This window comes from Oncorhynchus nerka, linkage group LG9b, assembly GCF_034236695.1.
Source record: "Oncorhynchus nerka isolate Pitt River linkage group LG9b, Oner_Uvic_2.0, whole genome shotgun sequence".
Lineage (NCBI taxonomy): Eukaryota > Metazoa > Chordata > Actinopteri > Salmoniformes > Salmonidae > Oncorhynchus > Oncorhynchus nerka.
The window spans coordinates 45,854,364-45,880,109 of NC_088424.1; the positions used below are offsets into that span (position 1 = coordinate 45,854,364).

General features: G+C 47.4%; 1 protein-coding gene across 3 annotated transcripts in view; it reads left to right on the forward strand.

Moving 5' to 3' along the window:
- Nucleotides 1-554: 554 nt before the first annotated feature.
- LOC115114794 (WD repeat-containing protein 48-like) overlaps nucleotides 555-25,746 on the forward strand; it is a 45,639-nt gene continuing 20,447 nt past the window's right edge. The window contains exons 1-14 of one of the 3 annotated variants that reach the window (XM_029643297.2): nucleotides 555-637; nucleotides 1,480-1,620; nucleotides 1,819-1,897; nucleotides 4,339-4,421; nucleotides 5,087-5,216; nucleotides 5,554-5,642; nucleotides 5,879-5,980; nucleotides 6,204-6,428; nucleotides 7,544-7,618; nucleotides 7,760-7,862; nucleotides 12,621-12,826; nucleotides 12,961-13,057; nucleotides 13,165-13,260; nucleotides 13,404-13,515. In XM_029643297.2, the coding sequence (XP_029499157.2) occupies nucleotides 563-637; nucleotides 1,480-1,620; nucleotides 1,819-1,897; nucleotides 4,339-4,421; nucleotides 5,087-5,216; nucleotides 5,554-5,642; nucleotides 5,879-5,980; nucleotides 6,204-6,428; nucleotides 7,544-7,618; nucleotides 7,760-7,862; nucleotides 12,621-12,826; nucleotides 12,961-13,057; nucleotides 13,165-13,260; nucleotides 13,404-13,515 (1,613 nt within the window). In that variant the 5' untranslated portion in view covers nucleotides 555-562. The remainder of the gene's footprint in view (nucleotides 638-1,479; nucleotides 1,621-1,818; nucleotides 1,898-4,338; nucleotides 4,422-5,086; nucleotides 5,217-5,553; nucleotides 5,643-5,878; nucleotides 5,981-6,203; nucleotides 6,429-7,543; nucleotides 7,619-7,759; nucleotides 7,863-12,620; nucleotides 12,827-12,960; nucleotides 13,058-13,164; nucleotides 13,261-13,403; nucleotides 13,516-25,746) is intronic. The other 2 variants (XM_029643299.2, XM_029643298.2) reach the window with 2 other exon arrangements.

Sequence of the window (25,746 nt, forward strand, 5' to 3'; positions counted from 1 at the left end):
TGCAGCATTTTTTGGGATGCCAACTGCCGTTAGGCCTCATCGACGAAGAAGAACGTGTAGCAAAGTTTTTATAACTCATCCAAGGTGGATCACTGCTTGTCGTTTCCGATAGAAACAAATGAGTCATAGTGGGCAGAACAGGCAAGGAGGTGGGCAGAGTCTAGCACAAGCTACCAAGATCCTATTGGCGCGTTCTAGAAAACGTTTGCATGTTTCGGTTAGTCAACGCATACTCTGTGAAGTGCATGTGTGCACTACCTAAATTCACATTTGCACTCCTAAACAACGCGATGTTTTAAGACTTTGGCAAAGTCTACAAATCTTAGTCCACTCTGTTCATAAAATATTATAGTTGTAAATACATAAAACTGTATTGAGATCAAATTATTAATCGATGAGAAAAGTTTGCATAATGTCGGTCACAATCCATCCCGTTCAATCTTCTCCCACTGCCAGCCATATTTGCTTGTGATTGGAAACGCCAAGCGGATGCTTCACATGTATACATCCGGTGAAATATCAGTGTCATTATTCTATCTGTGTTTCTTCTCGGATGTGACGTATGAGGGTTCGACTGTCAACATGTAAGATGGCGGCGCACCACAGACAGAATGCCGCTGGGCGAAGGAAAGTACAGGTCAATTGATATTTCTGTAATACAACTCTGTATACATGAAAATGCACACTATTCTAAATAGTGTGACAATGTGTACCAATAATCTTGGAAAGACGATGCAAATTGCAATCCAAGAATGCTCATCTCGTTACTGTTAACTCCGCTCAAGCTAGCTAACGTACATGCTAGTTAGCATGCTAAACACACGATTTGAAGCATGATTTGCTCGAACAAAGTAACTTAAAATGAACCTGAGTTGTACGACAATTTTATTTAACCATTGTTGCATTTCTTAGGGTATGTGTAAATTGTCATTGAATTGATAATTGCTATTCTAACATGTTAGCTGACTCCCAAGTGGCGCAGTGGTCTAAGGCCACTTGTAAATACAAATTTGTTCTTAACTGACTTGCCTAGTTAAATAAAGTTTTTTTTTTTTAAGAAGCTGTGTCAGCTAGCTAACGTTAGCTAGGATCTTGAAACCTTAACCTGTAGCTTGCTAGCTAGCAAATGATGCGGTGAACTAGATAGATACGTTAATGTAATGCATAGGTGAATGTAATGTAGTCATGGAGCCTCAGCCAACTTAAACACATACTGTATATATTTTTTTCTATTGTGTTATAGACTGTGTTTGTTAATTCCATGTGTATCTATGTGCTGTTGTTTGTGTCGCACTGCTTTGCTTTATCTTGGTCAGGTCGCAGTTGTAAATGAGAAACATGTTCTCAACTAGCCTACCTGGTTAAATAAAGGTGAAATAAAAAAACGTTTGGCCAAGGCTTTAGTCACGTATGCGTCAATGCTATAGAAGGGGTGTGTTCAGGCTATTATTGACCATCCCCCTCTATCTTTATTTGCAGGTATCTTATGTGATAAGAGACGAGGCGGAGAAGCACAATCGCAATGGGGTGAATGCTCTTCAGCTGGACCCTGCACTGAACCGGCTCTTCACGGCTGGAAGAGACTCTATCATCAGGATATGGAGTGTCAACCAGCATAAGGTATTGCGTCCCAGTCACCCTTTGATAAATCTTAATATTAGCATAGCCCTACCCTAACCCTTTGTGAGCTGGTTTCCTGTATCATCTCAATTGAATGTGTTTTAAGACCACGATTAGGCTTAATCTGTGTTTGGGGAACTCCCCCCCCCCCCCCTCCCCTGTCACCACTTATGTTAAGTGAATGTTATTTTACCATAGCAGGACTCTTACATCGCTTCCATGGAGCACCATACAGACTGGGTCAATGACATCGTCCTCTGTTGCAATGGAAAGACATGTGAGTATTGTTATGTTCCCCGGCAAGAAACCAAAAATTGTCACTCAAACAGAAGGGGGAACTAACAGACTAACAACCAAAACAGGTGGGGTTCTAAGTAAGTAGGTAGCCTTGCATGAGCGGGCCGGAACAGCTCATAGGAGCAGGAGCCCATCTCCTGTTTCTGTAGAGTGAACCAGAACAGCTCATAGGAGCAGGAGCCCATCTCCTGTTTCTGTAGAGTGAACCAGAACAGCTCATAGGAGCAGGAGCCCATCTCCTGTTTCTGTAGAGTGAACCAGAACAGCTCATAGGAGCCCATCTTCTGTTTCTGTAGAGTGAACCAGAACAGCTCATAGGAGCCCATCTCCTGTTTCTGTAGAGTGAACCAGAACAGCTCATAGGAGCCCATCTTCTGTTTCTGTAGAGTGAACCAGAACAGCTCATAGGAGCCCATCTCCTGTTTCTGTAGAGTGAACCAGAAAGGCTCATAGGAGCAGGAGCCCATCTCCTGTTTCTGTAGAGTGAACCAGAACAGCTCATAGGAGCCCATCTCCTGTTTCTGTAGAGTGAACCAGAACAGCTCATAGGAGCAGGAGCCCATCTCCTGTTTCTGTAGAGTGAACCAGAACAGCTCATAGGAGCAGGAGCCCATCTCCTGTTTCTGTAGAGTGAACCAGAACAGCTCATAGGAGCCCATCTCCTGTTTCTGTAGAGTGAACCAGAACAGCTCATAGGAGCCATTCTCCTGTTTCTGTAGAGTGAACCAGAACAGCTCACAGGAGCCCATCTCCTGTTTCTGTAGAGTGAACCAGAACAGCTCATAGGAGCCCATCTCCTGTTTCTGTAGAGTGAACCAGAACAGCTCATAGGAGCAGGAGCCCATCTCCTGTTTCTGTAGAGTGAACCAGAACAGCTCATAGGAGCAGGAGCCCATCTCCTGTTTCTGTAGAGTGAACCAGAACAGCTCATAGGAGCAGGAGCCCATCTCCTGTTTCTGTAGAGTGAACCAGAACAGCTCATAGGAGCAGGGGGTACCGGTACAGAGTCAATGTGGAGGCTATATACAGGGGGTACCGGGTACAGAGTCAATGTGGAGGCTATATACAGGGGGCACCCGTACAGAGTCAATGTGGAGGCTATATACAGGGGGTACCGGTACAGAGTCGATGTGGAGGCTATATACAGGGGGTACCGGTACAGAGTCAATGTGGAGACTATATACAGGGGGTACCGGTACAGAGTCAGTGTGGAGGCTATATACAGGGGGCACCGGTACCGAGTCAGTGTGGAGACTATATACAGGGGGCACCGGTACCAAGTCAGTGTGGAGGCTATATACAGCGGGCACCGGTACCGAGTCAGTGTGGAGACTATATACAGGGGGCACCGGTACCAAGTCAGTGTGGAGGCTATATACAGCGGGCACCAGTACCGAGTCAGTGTGGAGACTATATACAGGGGGCACCGGTACCGAGTCAGTGTGGAGGCTATATACAGCGGGCACCGGTACCGAGTCAGTGTGGAGGCTATATACAGCGGGCACCGGTACAGAGTCAATGTGGAGGCTATATACAGGGGGCACCGGTACCGAGTCAGTGTGGAGACTATATACAGGGGTACTGGTACAGAGTCAGTGTGGAGACTATATACAGGGGGCACCGGTACAGAGTCAGTGTGGAGACTATATACAGGGGGCACCGGTACAGAGTCAGTGTGGAGGCTATATACAGGGGTACTGGTACAGAGTCAGTGTGGAGACTATATACAGGGGGTACCGGTACAGAGTCAGTGTGGAGGCTATATACAGGGGTACTGGTACCGAGTCAGTGTGGAGACTATATATAGGGGGTACCGGTACAGAGTCAGTGTGGCGACTATATATAGGGGGTACCGGTACAGAGTCAGAGTCAGTGTGGAGACTATATATAGGGGGTACCGGTACAGAGTCAGAGTCAGTGTGGAGACTATATATAGGGGGTACCGGTACAGAGTCAGAGTCAGTGTGGAGACTATATATAGGGGGTACCGGTACAGAGTCAATGTGGAGACTATATATAGGGGGTACCGGTACAGAGTCAATGTGGAGACTATATATAGGGGGTACCGGTACCGAGTCAGTGCGCAGGGGTAAAGGTTAGTTGAGGTAATACAATGGGGAGAACAAGTATTTGATACACTGCCGATTTTGCATGTTTTCCCTACTTACAAAGCATGTGGAGGTCTGTAATTTCATAGGTACACTTCAACCAGCACAGGTGTAACACCTACGGACTAACGAGGTGGAATCGGTGCGCCCCACGTGCTGACGTCCAACCTTAAAGTATAAATAGAAAAATCCCCAAAGCCTATAACCGTATTGAACATCGTTTGGAGCAACATCAGTAGTATTAGTATTATTATCTAATATATTAGAAACATTCTGTTTTTATAATTCACTGTTTAAAATTCTTTCTTTCCAGTGATATCTGCTTCATCAGACACGACAGTGAAAGTGTGGAACGCACAGAAAGGATTCTGCATGTCGACGTTACGGACTCACAAGGTGCTTCTTCTTTTTTTACACTCGATATTTGGGCTTTGTGGTTCAGAAATATATTGTCCATTTACAGAATACTGTTCTGCTGTGGAATTGTGCATATTTTTAAACAGTATAATAGAGATTTCCTATTTGAAAGAAGGAAAAAGTGATGTTGTATATCCCCTGGCAGGACTAGGTGAAGACCACAAAGTGATGTTGTATTCCCCCTGGCAGGACTATGTGAAGACCACAAAGTGATGTTGTATTTCCCCCTGGCAGGACTATGTGAAGGCCACAAAGTGATGTTGTATTTCTCCTGGCAGGACTATGTGAAGGCCACAAAATGATGATGTATTTCCCCCTGGCAGGACTATGTGAAGGCCACAAAGTGATGTTGTATTTCTCCTGGCAGGACTATGTGAAGACCACAAAGTGATGTTGATGTTGTATTTCCCCTGGCAGGACTATGTGAAGGCCACAAAGTGATGTTGTGTTTTTCCCTGGCAGGACTATGTGAAGATCACAAAGTGATGTTGATGTTGTATTCCCCCTGGCAGGACTATGTGAAGACCACAAAGTGATATTGTATTCCCCCTGGCAGGACTATGTGAAGACCACAAAGTGATATTGTATTCCCCCTGGCAGGACTATGTGAAGACCACAAAGTGATATTGTATTTCCCCTGGCAGGACTATGTGAAGGCATTGGCATACGCTAAAGACAAGGAGCTGGTGGCGTCAGCAGGGTTAGACAGACAGATCTTCCTGTGGGATGTCAACACACTAACAGCACTGACTGCCTCCAACAACACTGTCACCAGTAAATGTCATTTTATTGATTTCTACAATATTTACAAGTTGAGTCCCATTGAGTTTAAAAACATCTCCACAGGCTGGTTTCGTAGACACAGATGAAGCCTAGTCCAGGTCTAAATAGCATTCTCAATGAAGATTCGCCATTGAAAGACGTTTTCGATCCAGGACTAGACTTAATTTGTGTCTGGAGAACAGGTATTTGTTGAGGCAGAAATCAATCTTCCATACCGCAAAGCCTATTGTTTTCCGATGCAGTACGTGCCCTTAAAATAATGTTTTTACCTAACACAAACCTGTGCGCCGACCGTTGGAATCTTAACCGTTGTGCGTGTGTGTGACAGCGTCGTCCCTCAGTGGGAACAAAGACTCCATCTACAGCTTGGCTATGAACCAGATGGGGACGGTCATCGTATCTGGCTCCACTGAAAAGGTTAGAGGGCAACATTTTTAGTCACCTTTTTTTTTGTTTTGTTGCCAGGTCAAAGTTCATGTTTTTATTTAAATGAATACAATTTAATTTTATGTCTACAGTTTTTGACGGCATTTGTTTGGCTGCCTTTTGAAAGGTCACCTTTATTTACCAAAGCACAAGTTCTACTGCATATTTGTAGACGGTTGTTGGGTTTTAAAGGTGGTTGTCTCTTTAATCTGTTGACGGTTCATCAGGTCCTGAGAGTATGGGACCCTAGGACATGTGCTAAGCTGATGAAGCTGAAAGGCCACTCCGACAACGTCAAGTCACTGTTGCTGAACCGGGACGGCACACAGGTAAGGTATATCTTGATTCGGCTAAATAATAGATAATACATTTTCAGAAAATGGTTATAAAGAAAATGAAGTGAGAGGTTCTACCAGAACTTGGTCCTAAAATAATGAGTATTTTCCTTTTCAGTCTCAGCATTTTTCCTACATTGCATCTGACCCTCTATTACATGAACCTTTTCTGTTTGGTTGTCCATCAGTCTAACTCTCCTCTCTCTGTGGTTCCCAGTGTCTGTCAGGCAGCTCAGATGGAACCATCAGGTTGTGGTCTCTGGGGCAGCAGAGGTGTATCGCTACGTATCGGGTCCACGACGAGGGAGTGTGGGCCCTGCAGGTGAACGAAGCCTTCACACACATCTACTCTGGAGGCAGAGACAAGAAGATCTTCTGCACCGACCTGAGGAACCCTGATATCAGAGTACTCATCTGTGAGGAGAAGGCCCCTGTACTGAAGGTAAGGGCATGGGACCGGTTGTGGTTCATTATATCTGCCATTTAGCAGATGCTAAATGCGTACATTTCTACATACTCTACATACGGGCTCTACATACAGGTGGTCCCGGGAATTGAACCCAGTATCCTGGTGTTGCAAGCACCACACTACCAGCTGACCTACCGAGGGTGAGGGAGGGGGTGCAGAGCTACTGAGGGGGGAAGGGGGGTGCAGAGCTACTGAGGGGGGGGGGAAGGGGGGGGGCAGAGCTACTGAGGGGGGAGGGGGTGCTGAGCTACTGAGGGGGGAAGGGGGGTGCTGAGCTATTGAGGGTGAGGAAGGGGGTGCTGAGATACTGAGGCGGAGGGAGGGGGTGCTGAGCTACTGAGGGAGGGGGAGGGTGCAGAGCTACTGAGGGAGGGGGAGGGTGCAAAGCTACTGAGGGTGAGGAAGGGGGTGCTGAGCTACTGAGGGGGTGCTGAGCTACTGAGGGGGGGGTGCTGAGCTACTGAGGGGGGAAGGGGGGTGCTGAGCTACTGAGGGTGAGGAAGGGGGGTGCTGAGCTACTGAGGGTGAGGAAGGGGGGTGCTGAGCTACTGAGGGTGAGGAAGGGGGGTGCTGAGCTACTGAGGGTGAGGAAGGGGGGTGCTGAGCTACTGAGGGTGAGGAAGGGGGGTGCTGAGCTACTGAGGGTGAGGAAGGGGGGTGCTGAGCTACTGAGGGTGAGGAAGGGGGGTGCTGAGCTACTGAGGGTGAGGAAGGGGGGTGCTGAGCTACTGAGGGTGAGGAAGGGGGGTGCTGAGCTACTGAGGGTGAGGAAGGGGGGGGTGCTGAGCTACTGAGGGTGAGGAAGGGGGGTGCTGAGCTACTGAGGGTGAGGAAGGGGGGTGCTGAGCTACTGAGGGTGAGGAAGGGGGGAAGGGGGGGGGGTGCTGAGCTACGGAAGGGGGGTGCTGAGCTACTGAGGGTGAGGAAGGGGGGTGCTGAGCTACTGAGGGTGAGGAAGGGGGTGCTGAGCTACTGAGGGTGAGGAAGGGGGGTGCTGAGCTACTGAGGGTGAGGGAGAGAGGGGGATGTGAGTGGGGGTGTGTGTGTATTAACCTGGGTCTGACATGGGCTATCCCTCTCCTCCTCAGATGGAACTGGACAGGACAGCTGACCCTCCTCCTGTTATCTGGGTCTCTACCACCAAGTCATCTGTTAACAAATGGGTAAACAAATAAGCATGCCATGTCTTCCGATGCCCTCAGAGATCATTCTAGGGCTTTCTATGTGTCAGGGTTGGGGTCAATTCAGTTTTTATCTAAAAAAAATGTTTACATCTTTTTTTTTTTTTTCTGTTTTTGTTGCAGTGTCTAAAGGGAATCCACAACTTCCGGGCGTCTGGGGATTATGACAATGACATCACCGCCCCCCTGACCCCGCTGTGTACAGCGCCCGAACAGGTCATCAAAGGTACTACGTTAGTGGGTGTGCAGTGATCCACCTAACTGGGTGTAGTTTTCACATGAATCATAGTGCAACCTGTTTGTTGTCCTCACTCAAATAGATCCTCATTGGTTTGTTTTTTAAACTATCTCTTCCTGAATCCAGTGGTTGTGAGGAGAGGCAGACGTGACCCTAGTTTCTAACCATGAACTAGGCTTGGGCGATATATCGTTTATAGTATATAGCAGGGTATTTCGAAATACCGACGGTATGATTTTCAATACCCCCCCAAAATAAGTGTGTGTGTCTATATAAGTTTACTGCATACACCTTAGCCAAATACATTTAAACTCAGTTTTTCACAATTCCTGACATTTAATCCTAGTAAAACTATCCTGTCTTAGGTCAGTTAGGATCACCACTTTATTTTAAGAATGTGAAAGAATATTAGTAGAGAGAATGATTTATTTCAGCTTTGATTTCTTTCATCACATTCCCAGTGGGTCAGAAGTTTACATACACTCAATTAGTATTTGGTAGCATTGCCTTTTAAATGATTTAACTTGGGTCAAATGTTTCAGGTAGCCTTCCACAAGCTTCCCATAATAAGTTGGGTGAATTTTGGCACATTCCTCCTGACAGAGCTGGTGTAACTGAGTCAGGTTTGCAGGCCTACTTGCTCGCACACGCTTTTTCAGTTCTGCCTACAAATTTTCTATAGGAATGAGGTCAGGGCTTTGTGATGGCCACTCCAATACCTTGACTGTGTTGTCCTTAAGCCATTTTGCCACAACTTTGGAAGTATGCTTGGGGTCATTGTCCATTTGGAAGAACCATTTGCTACCAAGCTTTAACTTAGGATCTTCTGCGATGTTGCTTCAATATATCCACATCATTTTCCGTCCTCATGATGTGATGCCATCTATTTTGTGAAGTTCAACAGTCCCTCTTGCAGCAATACAGCCCCACAACATGATGCTGCCACCCCCGTGCTTCACGGTTGGGATGGTATTCTTCGGCTTGCAAGCCTCCCCCTTTTCACTCCAAACATAACAATGGTCATTATGGCCAAACAGTTCTATTTTTGTTTCATCAGAACAGAGGACATTTCTCCAAAAAGTATAATCTTTGTCCCCATGTGCAGTTGCAAACCGTAGTCTGGCCTTTTTTATGGTGGTTTTGGAGCAGTGGCTTCTTCCTTGCTGAGCGGCCTTTCAGGTTATGTCGATATAGGACTCGTTTTACTGTGGATATAGATACTTTTGTACCCATTTCCTCCAGCATCTTCACAAGGTCCTTTGCTGTTGTTCTGGGATTGATTTGCACTTTTCACAACAAAGTACGTTCATTTCTAGGAGACAGAACGCGTCTCCTTCCTGAGCTGTATGATGGAATTGTAATACAGTGAAATAATCTGTCTGTAAACAATTGTTGGAAAAATTAATTGTGTCATGCGCACAGTAGATGTCCTAACCGACTTGCCAAAACTATAGTTTGTTAACAAGAAATTTGTGGAGTGGTTGAATAACGAGTTTTAATGACTCCAACCTAAGTGGACTAGTAACCGAAAGGTTGCAAGTTCATATCCCCGAGCTGACAAGGTACAAATCTGTCGTTCTGCCCCTGAACAGGCAGTTAACCCACTGTTCCTAGGCTGTCATTGAAAATAAGAATTTGTTCTTAACTGACTTGCCTGGTTAAATAAAGGTAAAATAAATAAATAAATAAAAATCCGACTTCAATTGTATTTACACACACTTCCGTTCAAAAGGGTCACTTAGAAATGTCTTAGAAATGTCCTCGTTTTATTATTAAAGTGGCTGGATTTGAGTCAGTGTGTTGGCAGCAGCCACTCAATGTTAGTGGTGGCTGTTTAACAGTCTGATGGCCTTGAGATAGAAGCTATTTTTCAGTCTCTCGGTCCCAGCTTTGATGCACCTGTACTGATCTCGCCTTCTGGATGATAGCGGGGTGAACAGGCAGTGGCTCGGGTGGTTGTTGTCCTTGATGATCTTTATGGCCTTCCTGTAACATCGGGTGGTGTAGGTGTCCTGGAGGGCAGGTAGTTTGCCCCCGGGTGATGCGTTGTGCAGACCTCACTACCCTCTGGAGAGCCTTACGGTTGTGGGCGGAGCAGTTGCCGTACCAGGCGGTGATACAGCCCGCCAGGATGCTCTCGATTGTGCATCTGTAGAAGTTTGTGAGTGCTTTTGGTGACAAGCCGAATTTCTTCAGCCTCCTGAGGTTGAAGAGGCGCTGCTGCGCCTTCTTCACGATGCTGTCTGTGTGGGTGGACCAATTCAGTTTGTCTGTGATGTGTATACCGAGGAACTTAACTTACTACCCTCTCCACTACTGTTCCATCGATGTGGATAAGGGGGTGTTCCCTCTGCTGACACCAGTCTCAACGTCAACACTGAAGAGGCGACTCCGGGATGCTGGCCTTCTAGGCAGAGTTGCAAAGAAAAAGCCATGTTTCAGACTGGCCAATAAAAAGAAAAGATGGGCAAGAGAACACAGACACTGGACAGAGGAACTCTGCCTAGAAGGCCAGCATCCCGGAGTCGCCTCTTCACTGTTGACGTTGAGACTGGTGTTTTGCAGGTACTATTTAATGAAACTGCCAGTTGAGGACTTGTGGCGTCTGTTTCTCAAACTAGACACTCTTAATGTACTTGTCCTCTTGCTCAGTTGTATGACAAAACATGTATTTGTACTGCTGTAATTACTTTGGTAACCAGTTTATAATGGCAATAAGGCGCCTTGGGGATTTGATGTATGGACAATATACCACAGCTAAGGGCTGTGTCCAGGCACTCCGCGTTGCGTCGTACATAAAAAATGCTCTTAGCCATGGTATATTGGCCATATATCACACCTCGGGCTTTATTGCTTAAATATCACTTGACCCTTTACAAAAAATAATTTACGTCAAAGCCTTATTCTAAAATTGATTAAATTATAATTTTTCCCTCATTAATCTACACGCGATACCCCATAATGACAAAGCAAAAATTATTATTATTTGCAAAAAAAATGGGCAAATATATTAAAAACAAATACCATATTTACATAAGTATTCAGACCCTTTGATATGAGACTAAAAATTGAGCTCAGGTGCATCCTGTTTCCATTGATTATCCTTGTTTCTACAACTTAATTGGAGTTCACCTGTGGTAAATTGATTGGACATGATTTGGAAAGGCACACACCTGTCTATAAGGTCCCACAGTTGACAGAGAATGTCAGAGCAAAAACAAGTCATGAGGTCAAAATAATTATCCGTAGAGCTCAAGAGACAGATCTGTGCCTCGACACAATCCTATCTGGGGAAAGGTACCCAAACATTTCTGCAGCATTGAAGCTCCCCAAGAACACAGTGGCCTCCATCATTCTTAAATGAAAGAAGTTTGGAGCCACCAAGACTCTTCCTAGAGCTGGCCGCACGGCCAAACTGAGCAATCAGGGGAGAATGACCTTGGTCAGGGAGGTGACCATCGGGTTCGTGGTCATCTGACAGACCTCCAGAGTTCCTCTGTGGAGGTAATTGTCCTTCTGGAAGGTTCTCCCATCTCTGCAGCACTAGTCCAATTGGGCCTTTATGGTAGAGTGGCCAGACGGAAGCCACTCCTCAGTAAACATCACATGACGGCCCACTTGGAATTTGCCAAAAGGCACCTAAAGACACTCCGACCATGAGAAATAAGAATCTCTGGTCTAATGAAACCAAGATTGAATTACTTGTCCAAGCGTCACGTCATGAGGTGTTGGCGGCGGCATCATGCTGTGGGGATATTTTTCAGTGGCAGGGACTGGAAGACTCGTCTGAGTACAGAGATATCCTTGATGAAAACCTGCTCCAGAGCGCTCAGGAGACTGAGACTGGGGTGAAGGTTCACCTTCCAACAGGACAATGACCCTAGGCACACAGCCAAGACAACGCAGGAGTGGCTTCGGGACAAGTCTCTGAATATCCTTGAGTGGCCCAGCCAGAGCCCGGAATTGAACCCGACTGAACGTATCTGGAGAAACCTGAAAATATTTAATCTGTTTTAGAATAAGGCTGTAACCTGTTGGATTCTACATTTTGAACATTCAGATATTAAAGACATGATAGATGAGATGCATAGTATATAAAGGAGTGAGATCTGTAGAAAGACAAGAGTGGCTGTGGAATGTGCTGGGTGGACAGGAGGAGATCAAAGGATTGCTATAGGGGAGGCAGATGGACATCTGTGGATTAGGCGAAGGAGGGGAGGAGGTCAGGTGGTTGAGGTCAGATCCCCTGAAGGGAGTTATAAGGTTCCTGTGGAACTATAAGATGTAAGGATTGGAGAGGAGGAGGGCAGGTCAGATCCCCTGAAGGGAGTAATAAGGATTTAGTATCCTGTTACCCTCTTCCTGTCGAACCATAAGATGTAAGGATTGGAGAGGAGGAGTGTCCAGAGTGGAGATATATACCTGTGATGGTGAGAAATGTTTTGTTCTCTGAATACAACTGTAACGACCCTTTGGGAAGAATTAAACTTGGTTTAGCTTCTCTAGTGTCCGTGAGTTATTTACTCTGAAAAATTAAAACCTAAAAAACCATGGATAATGTCAAGGGGTCTGAGAGCTTTCCAATGGCACTGTATTTAAAATTTAAAAAATAGTGCCCCTTGTGTGCACATTTGGTAATATCGTGTATCCCGTTATGGTACAGAAATGGTATGAAAATCTTAATACCGCCCAAACCTAGTCTTGCTGTGGTCAAACGATAACTACTGTACATATTTGCTGTTGTAGGAGGGGCCAGTATAATTCAGTGTCACATTCTGAACGACAAGAGGCACATCGTCACCAAAGACACCAACAACAATGTTGCATTCTGGGACGTGCTGAAAGCCTGTAAGGGAGAGGACCTGGGGAAAGTAGAGTTTGATGAAGAGATCAAGAAGAGATTCAAGCAGGTCTACGTCCCAAACTGGTTCTCTGTCGACCTCAAGACAGGGGTAAGTTTCTCGTTTTATAACTTAGTAATACTATACTTATTCATGTGTTTTTTGAAAAGGTGAAGCTAGCTAGATGAGATTGGTTGATGTTGTTTCTCTCTCTCTCTCTCTCCCTCCTGTGTGTTGCTGGATAGATGCTGACCATCACGCTGGATGAGAGTGACTGCTTCGCTGCCTGGGTGTCTGCTAAGGATGCTGGCTTCTCAAGCTCCGATGGATCGGACCCAAAGTGTACGATTTCTTTTTTAGGTTTTCATTTTTAATATAACTTATTCATACTGCATTTTTTTTTTTATCCTTTAGCTTTACAATGTGTGTGTGTGTGTGTGTGTGTATAGTGAACCTTGGTGGACTGCTACTTCAGGCCCTGCTAGAGTTCTGGCCCAGGACGCACATCAACCCCATGGATGAGGAGGAGAACGAGGTCAACCATGGTAAACGGGCCTTGTTGTTGTTGTTGTCAAAAACAGTGTTCACCTGAGATATTGGCTGTAGACGGCTATAGTGTTAGACATCCCATGTATAGGAGCAGTAAAAAATAAGATTCTAATGACTTTTGACCTTGTCCAAACCCCAGCAGCAGTGAATGGGGAGCAGGAGACGCGGGTGCAGAAGGGGAATGGGTACTTCCAGGTGCCTCCACACACTCCAGTCATCTTCGGAGAGGCAGGAGGGAGGACTCTGTTCCGGTACATATTTCAATTTTACGAAACCCATAGCTAGCCTGCTAATATTGTTAGACTCGCTAAGTCTAGGGGTCTTAGGCCAAGCTACATGGTCTGTAACCTGACTCATTATATCTAGGGGTCCTAGCTACATGGTCTGTAACCTGACTGTCTAGGGGTCCTAGCTACATGGTATGTAACCTGATTCATTATGTCTAGGGGTCCTAGCTACATGGTCTGTAACCTGACTGTCTAGGGGTCCTAGCTACATGGTCTGTAACCTGACTGTCTAGGGGTCCTAGCTACATGGTCTGTAACCTGACTGTCTAGGGGTCCTAGCTACATGGTCTGTAACCTGACTGTCTAGGGGTCCTAGCTACATGGTCTGTAACCTGACTGTCTAGGGGTCCTAGCTACATGGTCTGTAACCTGACTGTCTAGGGGTCCTAGCTACATGGTCTGTAACCTGACTGTCTAGGGGTCCTAGCTACATGGTCTGTAACCTGACTCATTATATCTAGGGGTCCTAGCTACATGGTCTGTAACCTGACTCATTATATCTAGGGGTCCTAGCTACATGGTCTGTAACCTGACTCATTATATCTAGGGGTCCTAGCTACATGGTCTGTAACCTGACTGTCTAGGGGCCTAGCTACATGGTCTGTAACCTGACTGTCTAGGGGTCCTAGCTACATGGTCTGTAACCTGACTGTCTAGGGCTCCTAGCTACATGGTCTGTAACCTGACTGTCTAGGGGCCTAGCTACATGGTCTGTAACCTGACTGTCTAGGGGTCCTAGCTACATGGTCTGTAACCTGACTGTCTAGGGGTCCTAGCTACATGGTCTGTAACCTGACTGTCTAGGGCTCCTAGCTACATGGTCTGTAACCTGACTGTCTAGGGGTCTTAGCTACATGGTCTGTAACCTGACTGTCTAGGGATCTTAGCTACATGGTCTGTAACCTGACTCATTATGTCTAGTGGTCCTAGCTACATGGTCCTGTAACTGTAACCTGACTGTCTAGGGGTCCTAGCTACATGGTCTGTAACCTGACTCATTCTGTCTAGGGGTCTGTAACCTGCTGTCATGGTCTGTAACCTGACTGTCTAGGGGTCCTAGCTACATGGTCTGTAACCTGACTGTCTAGGGGTCCTAGCTACATGGTCTGTAACCTGACTCATTATGTCTAGGGGTCCTAGCTACATGGTCTGTAACCTGACTCATTATATCTAGGGGTCCTAGCTACATGGTCTGTAACCTGACTCATTATATCTAGGGGCCCTAGCTACATGGTCTGTAACCTGACTCATTATATCTAGGGGTCCTAGCTACATGGTCTGTAACCTGACTCATTATATCTAGGGGCCCTAGCTACATGGTCTGTAACCTGACTGTCTAGGGGCCTAGCTACATGGTCTGTAACCTGACTGTCTAGGGCTCCTAGCTACATGGTCTGTAACCTGACTGTCTAGGGCTCCTAGCTACATGGTCTGTAACCTGACTGTCTAGGGGTCCTAGCTACATGGTCTGTAACCTGACTGTCTAGGGGTCCTAGCTACATGGTCTGTAACCTGACTGTCTAGGGGTCCTAGCTACATGGTCTATAACCTGACTGTCTAGGGCTCCTAGCTACATGGTCTGTAACCTGACTGTCTAGGGGTCTTAGCTACATGGTCTGTAACCTGACTGTCTAGGGGTCTTAGCTACATGGTCTGTAACCTGACTGTCTAGGGGTCTTAGCTACATGGTCTGTAACCTGACTCATTATGTCTAGTGGTCCTAGCTACATGGTCTGTAACCTGACTGTCTAGGGGTCCTAGCTACATGGTCTATAACCTGACTGTCTAGGGCTCCTAGCTACATGGTCTGTAACCTGACTGTCTAGGGGTCTTAGCTACATGGTCTGTAACCTGACTGTCTAGGGGTCTTAGCTACATGGTCTGTAACCTGACTCATTATGTCTAGTGGTCCTAGCTACATGGTCTGTAACCTGACTGTCTAGGGGTCCTAGCTACATGGTCTGTAACCTGACTCATTCTGTCTAGGGGTCCTAGCTACATGGTCTGTAACCTGACTCATTATATCTAGGGGTCCTAGCTACATGGTCTGTAACCTGACTGTCTAGGGGTCCTAGCTACATGGTCTGTAACCTGACTGTCTAGGGGTCCTAGCTACATGGTCTGTAACCTGACTGTCTAGGGGTCCTAGCTACATGGTCTGTAACCTGACTGTCTAGGGGTCCTAGCTACATGGTCTGTAACCTGACTGTCTAGGGGTCCTAGCTACATGGTCTGTAACCTGACTGTCTAGGGGTCCTAGCTACATGGTCTGTAACCTGACTGTCTAGGGGTCCTAGCTACACGGTCTGTAACCTGACTGTCTAGGGGCCTAGCTACATGGTCTGTAACCTGACTGTCTAGGGGTCCTAGCTACATGGTCTGTAACCTGACTGTCTAGGGCTCCTAGCTACATGGTCTGTAACCTGACTGTCTAGGGGTCCTAGCTACATGGTCTGTAACCTGACTGTCTAGGGGTCCTAGCTACATGGTCTGTAACCTGACTGTCTAGGGGTCCTAGCTACATGGTCTGTAACCTGACTGTCTAGGGCTCCTAGCTACATGGTCTGTAACCTGACTGTCTAGGGGTCTTAGCTACATGGTCTGTAACCTGACTGTCTAGGGATCTTAGCTACATGGTCTGTAACCTGACTCATTATGTCTAGTGGTCCTAGCTACATGGTCTGTAACCTGACTGTTTAGGGGTCCTAGCTACATGGTCTGTAACCTGACTCATTCTGTCTAGGGGTCCTAGCTACATGGTCTGTAACCTGACTCATTATATCTAGGGGTCCTAGCTACATGGTCTGTAACCTGACTGTCTAGGGGTCCTAGCTACATGGTCTGTAACCTGACTGTCTAGGGGTCCTAGCTACATGGTCTGTAACCTGACTGTCTAGGGGTCCTAGCTACATGGTCTGTAACCTGACTCATTATGTCTAGGGGTCCTAGCTACATGGTCTGTAACCTGACTCATTATATCTAGGGGTCCTAGCTACATGGTCTGTAACCTGACTCATTATATCTAGGGGCCCTAGCTACATGGTCTGTAACCTGACTCATTATATCTAGGGGTCCTAGCTACATGGTCTGTAACCTGACTCATTATATCTAGGGGCCCTAGCTACATGGTCTGTAACCTGACTGTCTAGGGGCCTAGCTACATGGTCTGTAACCTGACTGTCTAGGGGTCCTAGCTACATGGTCTGTAACCTGACTGTCTAGGGGTCCTAGCTACATGGTCTGTAACCTGACTGTCTAGGGCTCCTAGCTACATGGTCTGTAACCTGACTGTCTAGGGCTCCTAGCTACATGGTCTGTAACCTGACTCATTATATCTAGGGGTCCTAGCTACATGGTCTGTAACCTGACTCATTATATCTAGGGGTCCTAGCTACATGGTCTGTAACCTGACTGTCTAGGGGTCCTAGCTACATGGTCTGTAACCTGACTGTCTAGGGGCCTAGCTACATGGTCTGTAACCTGACTGTCTAGGGGTCCTAGCTACATGGTCTGTAACCTGACTGTCTAGGGCTCCTAGCTACATGGTCTGTAACCTGACTGTCTAGGGGTCCTAGCTACATGGTCTGTAACCTGACTGTCTAGGGGTCCTAGCTACATGGTCTGTAACCTGACTGTCTAGGGGTCCTAGCTACATGGTCTGTAACCTGACTGTCTAGGGCTCCTAGCTACCTGGTCTGTAACCTGACTGTCTAGGGGTCTTAGCTACATGGTCTGTAACCTGACTGTCTAGGGATCTTAGCTACATGGTCTGTAACCTGACTCATTATGTCTAGTGGTCCTAGCTACATGGTCTGTAACCTGACTGTCTAGGGGTCCTAGCTACATGGTCTGTCACCTGACTCATTCTGTCTAGGGGTCCTAGCTACATGGTCTGTAACCTGACTCATTATATCTAGGGGTCCTAGCTACATGGTCTGTAACCTGACTATCTAGGGGTCCTAGCTACATGGTCTGTAACCTGACTGTCTAGGGGTCCTAGCTACATGGTCTGTAACCTGACTGTCTAGGGGTCCTAGCTACATGGTCTGTAACCTGACTGTCTAGGGCTCCTAGCTACCTGGTCTGTAACCTGACTGTCTAGGGGTCTTAGCTACATGGTCTGTAACCTGACTGTCTAGGGATCTTAGCTACATGGTCTGTAACCTGACTCATTATGTCTAGTGGTCCTAGCTACATGGTCTGTAACCTGACTGTCTAGGGGTCCTAGCTACATGGTCTGTCACCTGACTCATTCTGTCTAGGGGTCCTAGCTACATGGTCTGTAACCTGACTCATTATATCTAGGGGTCCTAGCTACATGGTCTGTAACCTGACTGTCTAGGGGTCCTAGCTACATGGTCTGTAACCTGACTGTCTAGGGGTCCTAGCTACATGGTCTGTAACCTGACTGTCTAGGGGTCCTAGCTACATGGTCTGTAACCTGACTCATTATGTCTAGGGGTCCTAGCTACATGGTCTGTAACCTGACTCATTATATCTAGGGGTCCTAGCTACATGGTCTGTAACCTGACTCATTATATCTAGGGGCCCTAGCTACATGGTCTGTAACCTGACTGTCTAGGGGCCTAGCTACATGGTCTGTAACCTGACTGTCTAGGGGTCCTAGCTACATGGTCTGTAACCTGACTGTCTAGGGGTCCTAGCTACATGGTCTGTAACCTGACTGTCTAGGGCTCCTAGCTACATGGTCTGTAACCTGACTGTCTAGGGCTCCTAGCTACATGGTCTGTAACCTGACTGTCTAGGGGTCCTAGCTACATGGTCTGTAACCTGACTGTCTAGGGGTCCTAGCTACATGGTCTGTAACCTGACTGTCTAGGGGTCCTAGCTACATGGTCTATAACCTGACTGTCTAGGGCTCCTAGCTACATGGTCTGTAACCTGACTGTCTAGGGGTCTTAGCTACATGGTCTGTAACCTGACTGTCTAGGGGTCTTAGCTACATGGTCTGTAACCTGACTCATTATGTCTAGTGGTCCTAGCTACATGGTCTGTAACCTGACTGTCTAGGGTCCTAGCTACATGGTCTGTAACCTGACTCATTCTGTCTAGGGTCCTAGCTACATGGTCTGTAACCTGACTCATTATATCTAGGGTCCTAGCTACATGGTCTGTAACCTGACTGTCTAGGGGTCCTAGCTACATGGTCTGTAACCTGACTGTCTAGGGTCCTAGCTACATGGTCTGTAACCTGACTGTCTAGGGTCCTAGCTACATGGTCTGTAACCTGACTGTCTAGGGTCCTAGCTACATGGTCTGTAACCTGACTGTCTAGGGGTCCTAGCTAAATGGTCTGTAACCTGACTGTCTAGGGGTCCTAGCTACATGGTCTGTAACCTGACTGTCTAGGGGTCCTAGCTACATGGTCTGTAACCTGACTGTCTAGGGGCCTAGCTACATGGTCTGTAACCTGACTGTCTAGGGGTCCTAGCTACATGGTCTGTAACCTGACTGTCTAGGGCTCCTAGCTACATGGTCTGTAACCTGACTGTCTAGGGGTCCTAGCTACATGGTCTGTAACCTGACTGTCTAGGGGTCCTAGCTACATGGTCTGTAACCTGACTGTCTAGGGGTCCTAGCTACATGGTCTGTAACCTGACTGTCTAGGGCTCCTAGCTACATGGTCTGTAACCTGACTGTCTAGGGGTCTTAGCTACATGGTCTGTAACCTGACTGTCTAGGGATCTTAGCTACATGGTCTGTAACCTGACTCATTATGTCTAGTGGTCCTAGCTACATGGTCTGTAACCTGACTGTTTAGGGGTCCTAGCTACATGGTCTGTAACCTGACTCATTCTGTCTAGGGGTCCTAGCTACATGGTCTGTAACCTGACTCATTATATCTAGGGTCCTAGCTACATGGTCTGTAACCTGACTGTCTAGGGGTCCTAGCTACATGGTCTGTAACCTGACTGTCTAGGGGTCCTAGCTACATGGTCTGTAACCTGACTGTCTAGGGGTCCTAGCTACATGGTCTGTAACCTGACTCATTATGTCTAGGGGTCCTAGCTACATGGTCTGTAACCTGACTCATTATATCTAGGGGTCCTAGCTACATGGTCTGTAACCTGACTCATTATATCTAGGGGCCCTAGCTACATGGTCTGTAACCTGACTCATTATATCTAGGGGTCCTAGCTACATGGTCTGTAACCTGACTCATTATATCTAGGGGCCCTAGCTACATGGTCTGTAACCTGACTGTCTAGGGGCCTAGCTACATGGTCTGTAACCTGACTGTCTAGGGGTCCTAGCTACATGGTCTGTAACCTGACTGTCTAGGGGTCCTAGCTACATGGTCTGTAACCTGACTGTCTAGGGCTCCTAGCTACATGGTCTGTAACCTGACTGTCTAGGGCTCCTAGCTACATGGTCTGTAACCTGACTGTCTAGGGGTCCTAGCTACATGGTCTGTAACCTGACTGTCTAGGGGTCCTAGCTACATGGTCTGTAACCTGACTGTCTAGGGGTCCTAGCTACATGGTCTATAACCTGACTGTCTAGGGCTCCTAGCTACATGGTCTGTAACCTGACTGTCTAGGGGTCTTAGCTACATGGTCTGTAACCTGACTGTCTAGGGTCTTAGCTACATGGTCTGTAACCTGACTGTCTAGGGGTCTTAGCTACATGGTCTGTAACCTGACTCATTATGTCTAGTGGTCCTAGCTACATGGTCTGTAACCTGACTGTCTAGGGGTCCTAGCTACATGGTCTATAACCTGACTGTCTAGGGCTCCTAGCTACATGGTCTGTAACCTGACTGTCTAGGGGTCTTAGCTACATGGTCTGTAACCTGACTGTCTAGGGGTCTTAGCTACATGGTCTGTAACCTGACTCATTATGTCTAGTGGTCCTAGCTACATGGTCTGTAACCTGACTGTCTAGGGGTCCTAGCTACATGGTCTGTAACCTGACTCATTCTGTCTAGGGGTCCTAGCTACATGGTCTGTAACCTGACTCATTATATCTAGGGGTCCTAGCTACATGGTCTGTAACCTGACTGTCTAGGGGTCCTAGCTACATGGTCTGTAACCTGACTGTCTAGGGGTCCTAGCTACATGGTCTGTAACCTGACTGTCTAGGGGTCCTAGCTAAATGGTCTGTAACCTGACTGTCTAGGGGTCCTAGCTACATGGTCTGTAACCTGACTCGTTATATCTAGGGGTCCTAGCTACATGGTCTGTAACCTGACTCGTTATATCTAGGGGCCCTAGCTACATGGTCTGTAACCTGACTCATTATATCTAGGGGTCCTAGCTACATGGTCTGTAACCTGACTCATTATATCTAGGGGCCCTAGCTACATGGTCTGTAACCTGACTGTCTAGGGGCCTAGCTACATGGTCTGTAACCTGACTGTCTAGGGGTCCTAGCTACATGGTCTGTAACCTGACTGTCTAGGGGTCCTAGCTACATGGTCTGTAACCTGACTGTCTAGGGCTCCTAGCTACATGGTCTGTAACCTGACTGTCTAGGGCTCCTAGCTACATGGTCTGTAACCTGACTGTCTAGGGGTCCTAGCTACATGGTCTGTAACCTGACTGTCTAGGGGTCCTAGCTACATGGTCTGTAACCTGACTGTCTAGGGCTCCTAGCTACATGGTATATAACCTGACTGTCTAGGGCTCCTAGCTACATGGTCTGTAACCTGACTGTCTAGGGGTCTTAGCTACATGGTCTGTAACCTGACTGTCTAGGGGTCTTAGCTACATGGTCTGTAACCTGACTGTCTAGGGGTCCTAGCTACATGGTCTGTAACCTGACTGTCTAGGGGTCCTAGCTACATGGTCTGTAACCTGACTGTCTAGGGGTCCTAGCTACATGGTCTATAACCTGACTGTCTAGGGCTCCTAGCTACATGGTCTGTAACCTGACTGTCTAGGGGTCTTAGCTACATGGTCTGTAACCTGACTGTCTAGGGGTCTTAGCTACATGGTCTGTAACCTGACTGTCTAGGGGTCTTAGCTACATGGTCTGTAACCTGACTCATTATGTCTAGTGGTCCTAGCTACATGGTCTGTAACCTGACTGTCTAGGGGTCCTAGCTACATGGTCTATAACCTGACTGTCTAGGGGTCCTAGCTACATGGTCTGTAACCTGACTGTCTAGGGGTCTTAGCTACATGGTCTGTAACCTGACTGTCTAGGTGTCTTAGCTACATGGTCTGTAACCTGACTCATTATGTCTAGTGGTCCTAGCTACATGGTCTGTAACCTGACTGTCTAGGGGTCCTAGCTACATGGTCTGTAACCTGACTCATTCTGTCTAGGGGTCCTAGCTACATGGTCTGTAACCTGACTCATTATATCTAGGGTTCCTAGCTACATGGTCTGTAACCTGACTGTCTAGGGGTCCTAGCTACATGGTCTGTAACCTGACTGTCTAGGGCTCCTAGCTACATGGTCTGTAACCTGACTGTCTAGGGCTCCTAGCTACATGGTCTGTAACCTGACTGTCTAGGGGTCCTAGCTACATGGTCTGTAACCTGACTGTCTAGGGGTCCTAGCTACATGGTCTGTAACCTGACTGTCTAGGGCTCCTAGCTACATGGTATATAACCTGACTGTCTAGGGCTCCTAGCTACATGGTCTGTAACCTGACTGTCTAGGGGTCTTAGCTACATGGTCTGTAACCTGACTGTCTAGGGGTCTTAGCTACATGGTCTGTAACCTGACTCGTTATATCTAGGGGTCCTAGCTACATGGTCTGTAACCTGACTCGTTATATCTAGGGGCCCTAGCTACATGGTCTGTAACCTGACTCATTATATCTAGGGGTCCTAGCTACATGGTCTGTAACCTGACTCATTATATCTAGGGGCCCTAGCTACATGGTCTGTAACCTGACTGTCTAGGGGCCTAGCTACATGGTCTGTAACCTGACTGTCTAGGGGTCCTAGCTACATGGTCTGTAACCTGACTGTCTAGGGGTCCTAGCTACATGGTCTGTAACCTGACTGTCTAGGGCTCCTAGCTACATGGTCTGTAACCTGACTGTCTAGGGCTCCTAGCTACATGGTCTGTAACCTGACTGTCTAGGGGTCCTAGCTACATGGTCTGTAACCTGACTGTCTAGGGGTCCTAGCTACATGGTCTGTAACCTGACTGTCTAGGGCTCCTAGCTACATGGTATATAACCTGACTGTCTAGGGCTCCTAGCTACATGGTCTGTAACCTGACTGTCTAGGGGTCTTAGCTACATGGTCTGTAACCTGACTGTCTAGGGGTCTTAGCTACATGGTCTGTAACCTGACTGTCTAGGGGTCCTAGCTACATGGTCTGTAACCTGACTGTCTAGGGGTCCTAGCTACATGGTCTGTAACCTGACTGTCTAGGGGTCCTAGCTACATGGTCTATAACCTGACTGTCTAGGGCTCCTAGCTACATGTTCTATAACCTGACTGTCTAGGGGTCTTAGCTACATGGTCTGTAACCTGACTGTCTAGGGGTCTTAGCTACATGGTCTGTAACCTGACTGTCTAGGGGTCTTAGCTACATGGTCTGTAACCTGACTCATTATGTCTAGTGGTCCTAGCTACATGGTCTGTAACCTGACTGTCTAGGGGTCCTAGCTACATGGTCTATAACCTGACTGTCTAGGGCTCCTAGCTACATGGTCTGTAACCTGACTGTCTAGGGGTCTTAGCTACATGGTCTGTAACCTGACTGTCTAGGTGTCTTAGCTACATGGTCTGTAACCTGACTCATTATGTCTAGTGGTCCTAGCTACATGGTCTGTAACCTGACTGTCTAGGGGTCCTAGCTACATGGTCTGTAACCTGATTCATTCTGTCTAGGGGTCCTAGCTACATGGTCTGTAACCTGACTCATTATATCTAGGGGTCCTAGCTACATGGTCTGTAACCTGACTGTCTAGGGGTCCTAGCTACATGGTCTGTAACCTGACTGTCTAGGGGTCCTAGCTACATGGTCTGTAACCTGACTGTCTAGGGGTCCTAGCTACATGGTCTGTAACCTGACTGTCTAGGGGTCCTAGCTAAATGGTCTGTAACCTGACTGTCTAGGGGTCCTAGCTACATGGTCTGTAACCTGACTGTCTAGGGGTCCTAGCTACATGGTCTGTAACCTGACTCATTATGTCTAGGGGTCCTAGCTACATGGTCTGTAACCTGACTCGTTATATCTAGGGGTCCTAGCTACATGGTCTGTAACCTGACTCGTTATATCTAGGGGCCCTAGCTACATGGTCTGTAACCTGACTCATTATATCTAGGGGTCCTAGCTACATGGTCTGTAACCTGACTCATTATATCTAGGGGCCCTAGCTACATGGTCTGTAACCTGACTATCTAGGGGCCTAGCTACATGGTCTGTAACCTGACTGTCTAGGGGTCCTAGCTACATGGTCTGTAACCTGACTGTCTAGGGGTCCTAGCTACATGGTCTGTAACCTGACTGTCTAGGGCTCCTAGCTACATGGTCTGTAACCTGACTGTCTAGGGCACCTAGCTACATGGTCTGTAACCTGACTGTCTAGGGGTCCTAGCTACATGGTCTGTAACCTGACTGTCTAGGGGTCCTAGCTACATGGTCTGTAACCTGACTGTCTAGGGGTCCTAGCTACATGGTATATAACCTGACTGTCTAGGGCTCCTAGCTACATGGTCTGTAACCTGACTGTCTAGGGGTCTTAGCTACATGGTCTGTAACCTGACTGTCTAGGGGTCTTAGCTACATGGTCTGTAACCTGACTGTCTAGGGTCTTAGCTACATGGTCTGTAACCTGACTCATTATGTCTAGTGGTCCTAGCTACATGGTCTGTAACCTGACTGTCTAGGGTCCTAGCTACATGGTCTGTAACCTGACTGTCTAGGGGTCCTAGCTACATGGTCTGTAACCTGACTGTCTAGGGGTCCTAGCTACATGGTCTGTAACCTGACTGTCTAGGGGTCCTAGCTACATGGTCTGTAACCTGACTGTCTAGGGGTCCTAGCTACATGGTCTGTAACCTGACTCATTATATCTAGGGGTCCTAGCTACATGGTCTGTAACCTGACTCATTATATCTAGGGGTCCTAGCTACATGGTCTGTAACCTGACTGTCTAGGGGTCCTAGCTACATGGTCTGTAACCTGACTGTCTAGGGGCCTAGCTACATGGTCTGTAACCTGACTGTCTAGGGGTCCTAGCTACATGGTCTGTAACCTGACTGTCTAGGGCTCCTAGCTACATGGTCTGTAACCTGACTGTCTAGGGCTCCTAGCTACATGGTCTGTAACCTGACTGTCTAGGGGTCCTAGCTACATGGTCTGTAACCTGACTGTCTAGGGGTCCTAGCTACATGGTCTGTAACCTGACTGTCTAGGGGTCCTAGCTACATGGTCTGTAACCTGACTGTCTAGGGCTCCTAGCTACATGGTCTGTAACCTGACTGTCTAGGGGTCTTAGCTACATGGTCTGTAACCTGACTGTCTAGGGATCTTAGCTACATGGTCTGTAACCTGACTCATTATGTCTAGTGGTCCTAGCTACATGGTCTGTAACCTGACTGTCTAGGGGTCCTAGCTACATGGTCTGTAACCTGACTCATTATATCTAGGGTCCTAGCTACATGGTCTGTAACCTGACTCATTATATCTAGGGTCCTAGCTACATGGTCTGTAACCTGACTGTCTAGGGGTCCTAGCTACATGGTCTGTAACCTGACTGTCTAGGGGTCCTAGCTACATGGTCTGTAACCTGACTCATTATGTCTAGGGTCCTAGCTACATGGTCTGTAACCTGACTCATTATATCTAGGGGTCCTAGCTACATGGTCTGTAACCTGACTCATTATATCTAGGGGCCCTAGCTACATGGTCTGTAACCTGACTCATTATATCTAGGGGTCCTAGCTACATGGTCTGTAACCTGACTCATTATATCTAGGGGCCCTAGCTACATGGTCTGTAACCTGACTGTCTAGGGGCCTAGCTACATGGTCTGTAACCTGACTGTCTAGGGGTCCTAGCTACATGGTCTGTAACCTGACTGTCTAGGGGTCCTAGCTACATGGTCTGTAACCTGACTGTCTAGGGCTCCTAGCTACATGGTCTGTAACCTGACTGTCTAGGGCTCCTAGCTACATGGTCTGTAACCTGACTGTCTAGGGGTCCTAGCTACATGGTCTGTAACCTGACTGTCTAGGGGTCCTAGCTACATGGTCTGTAACC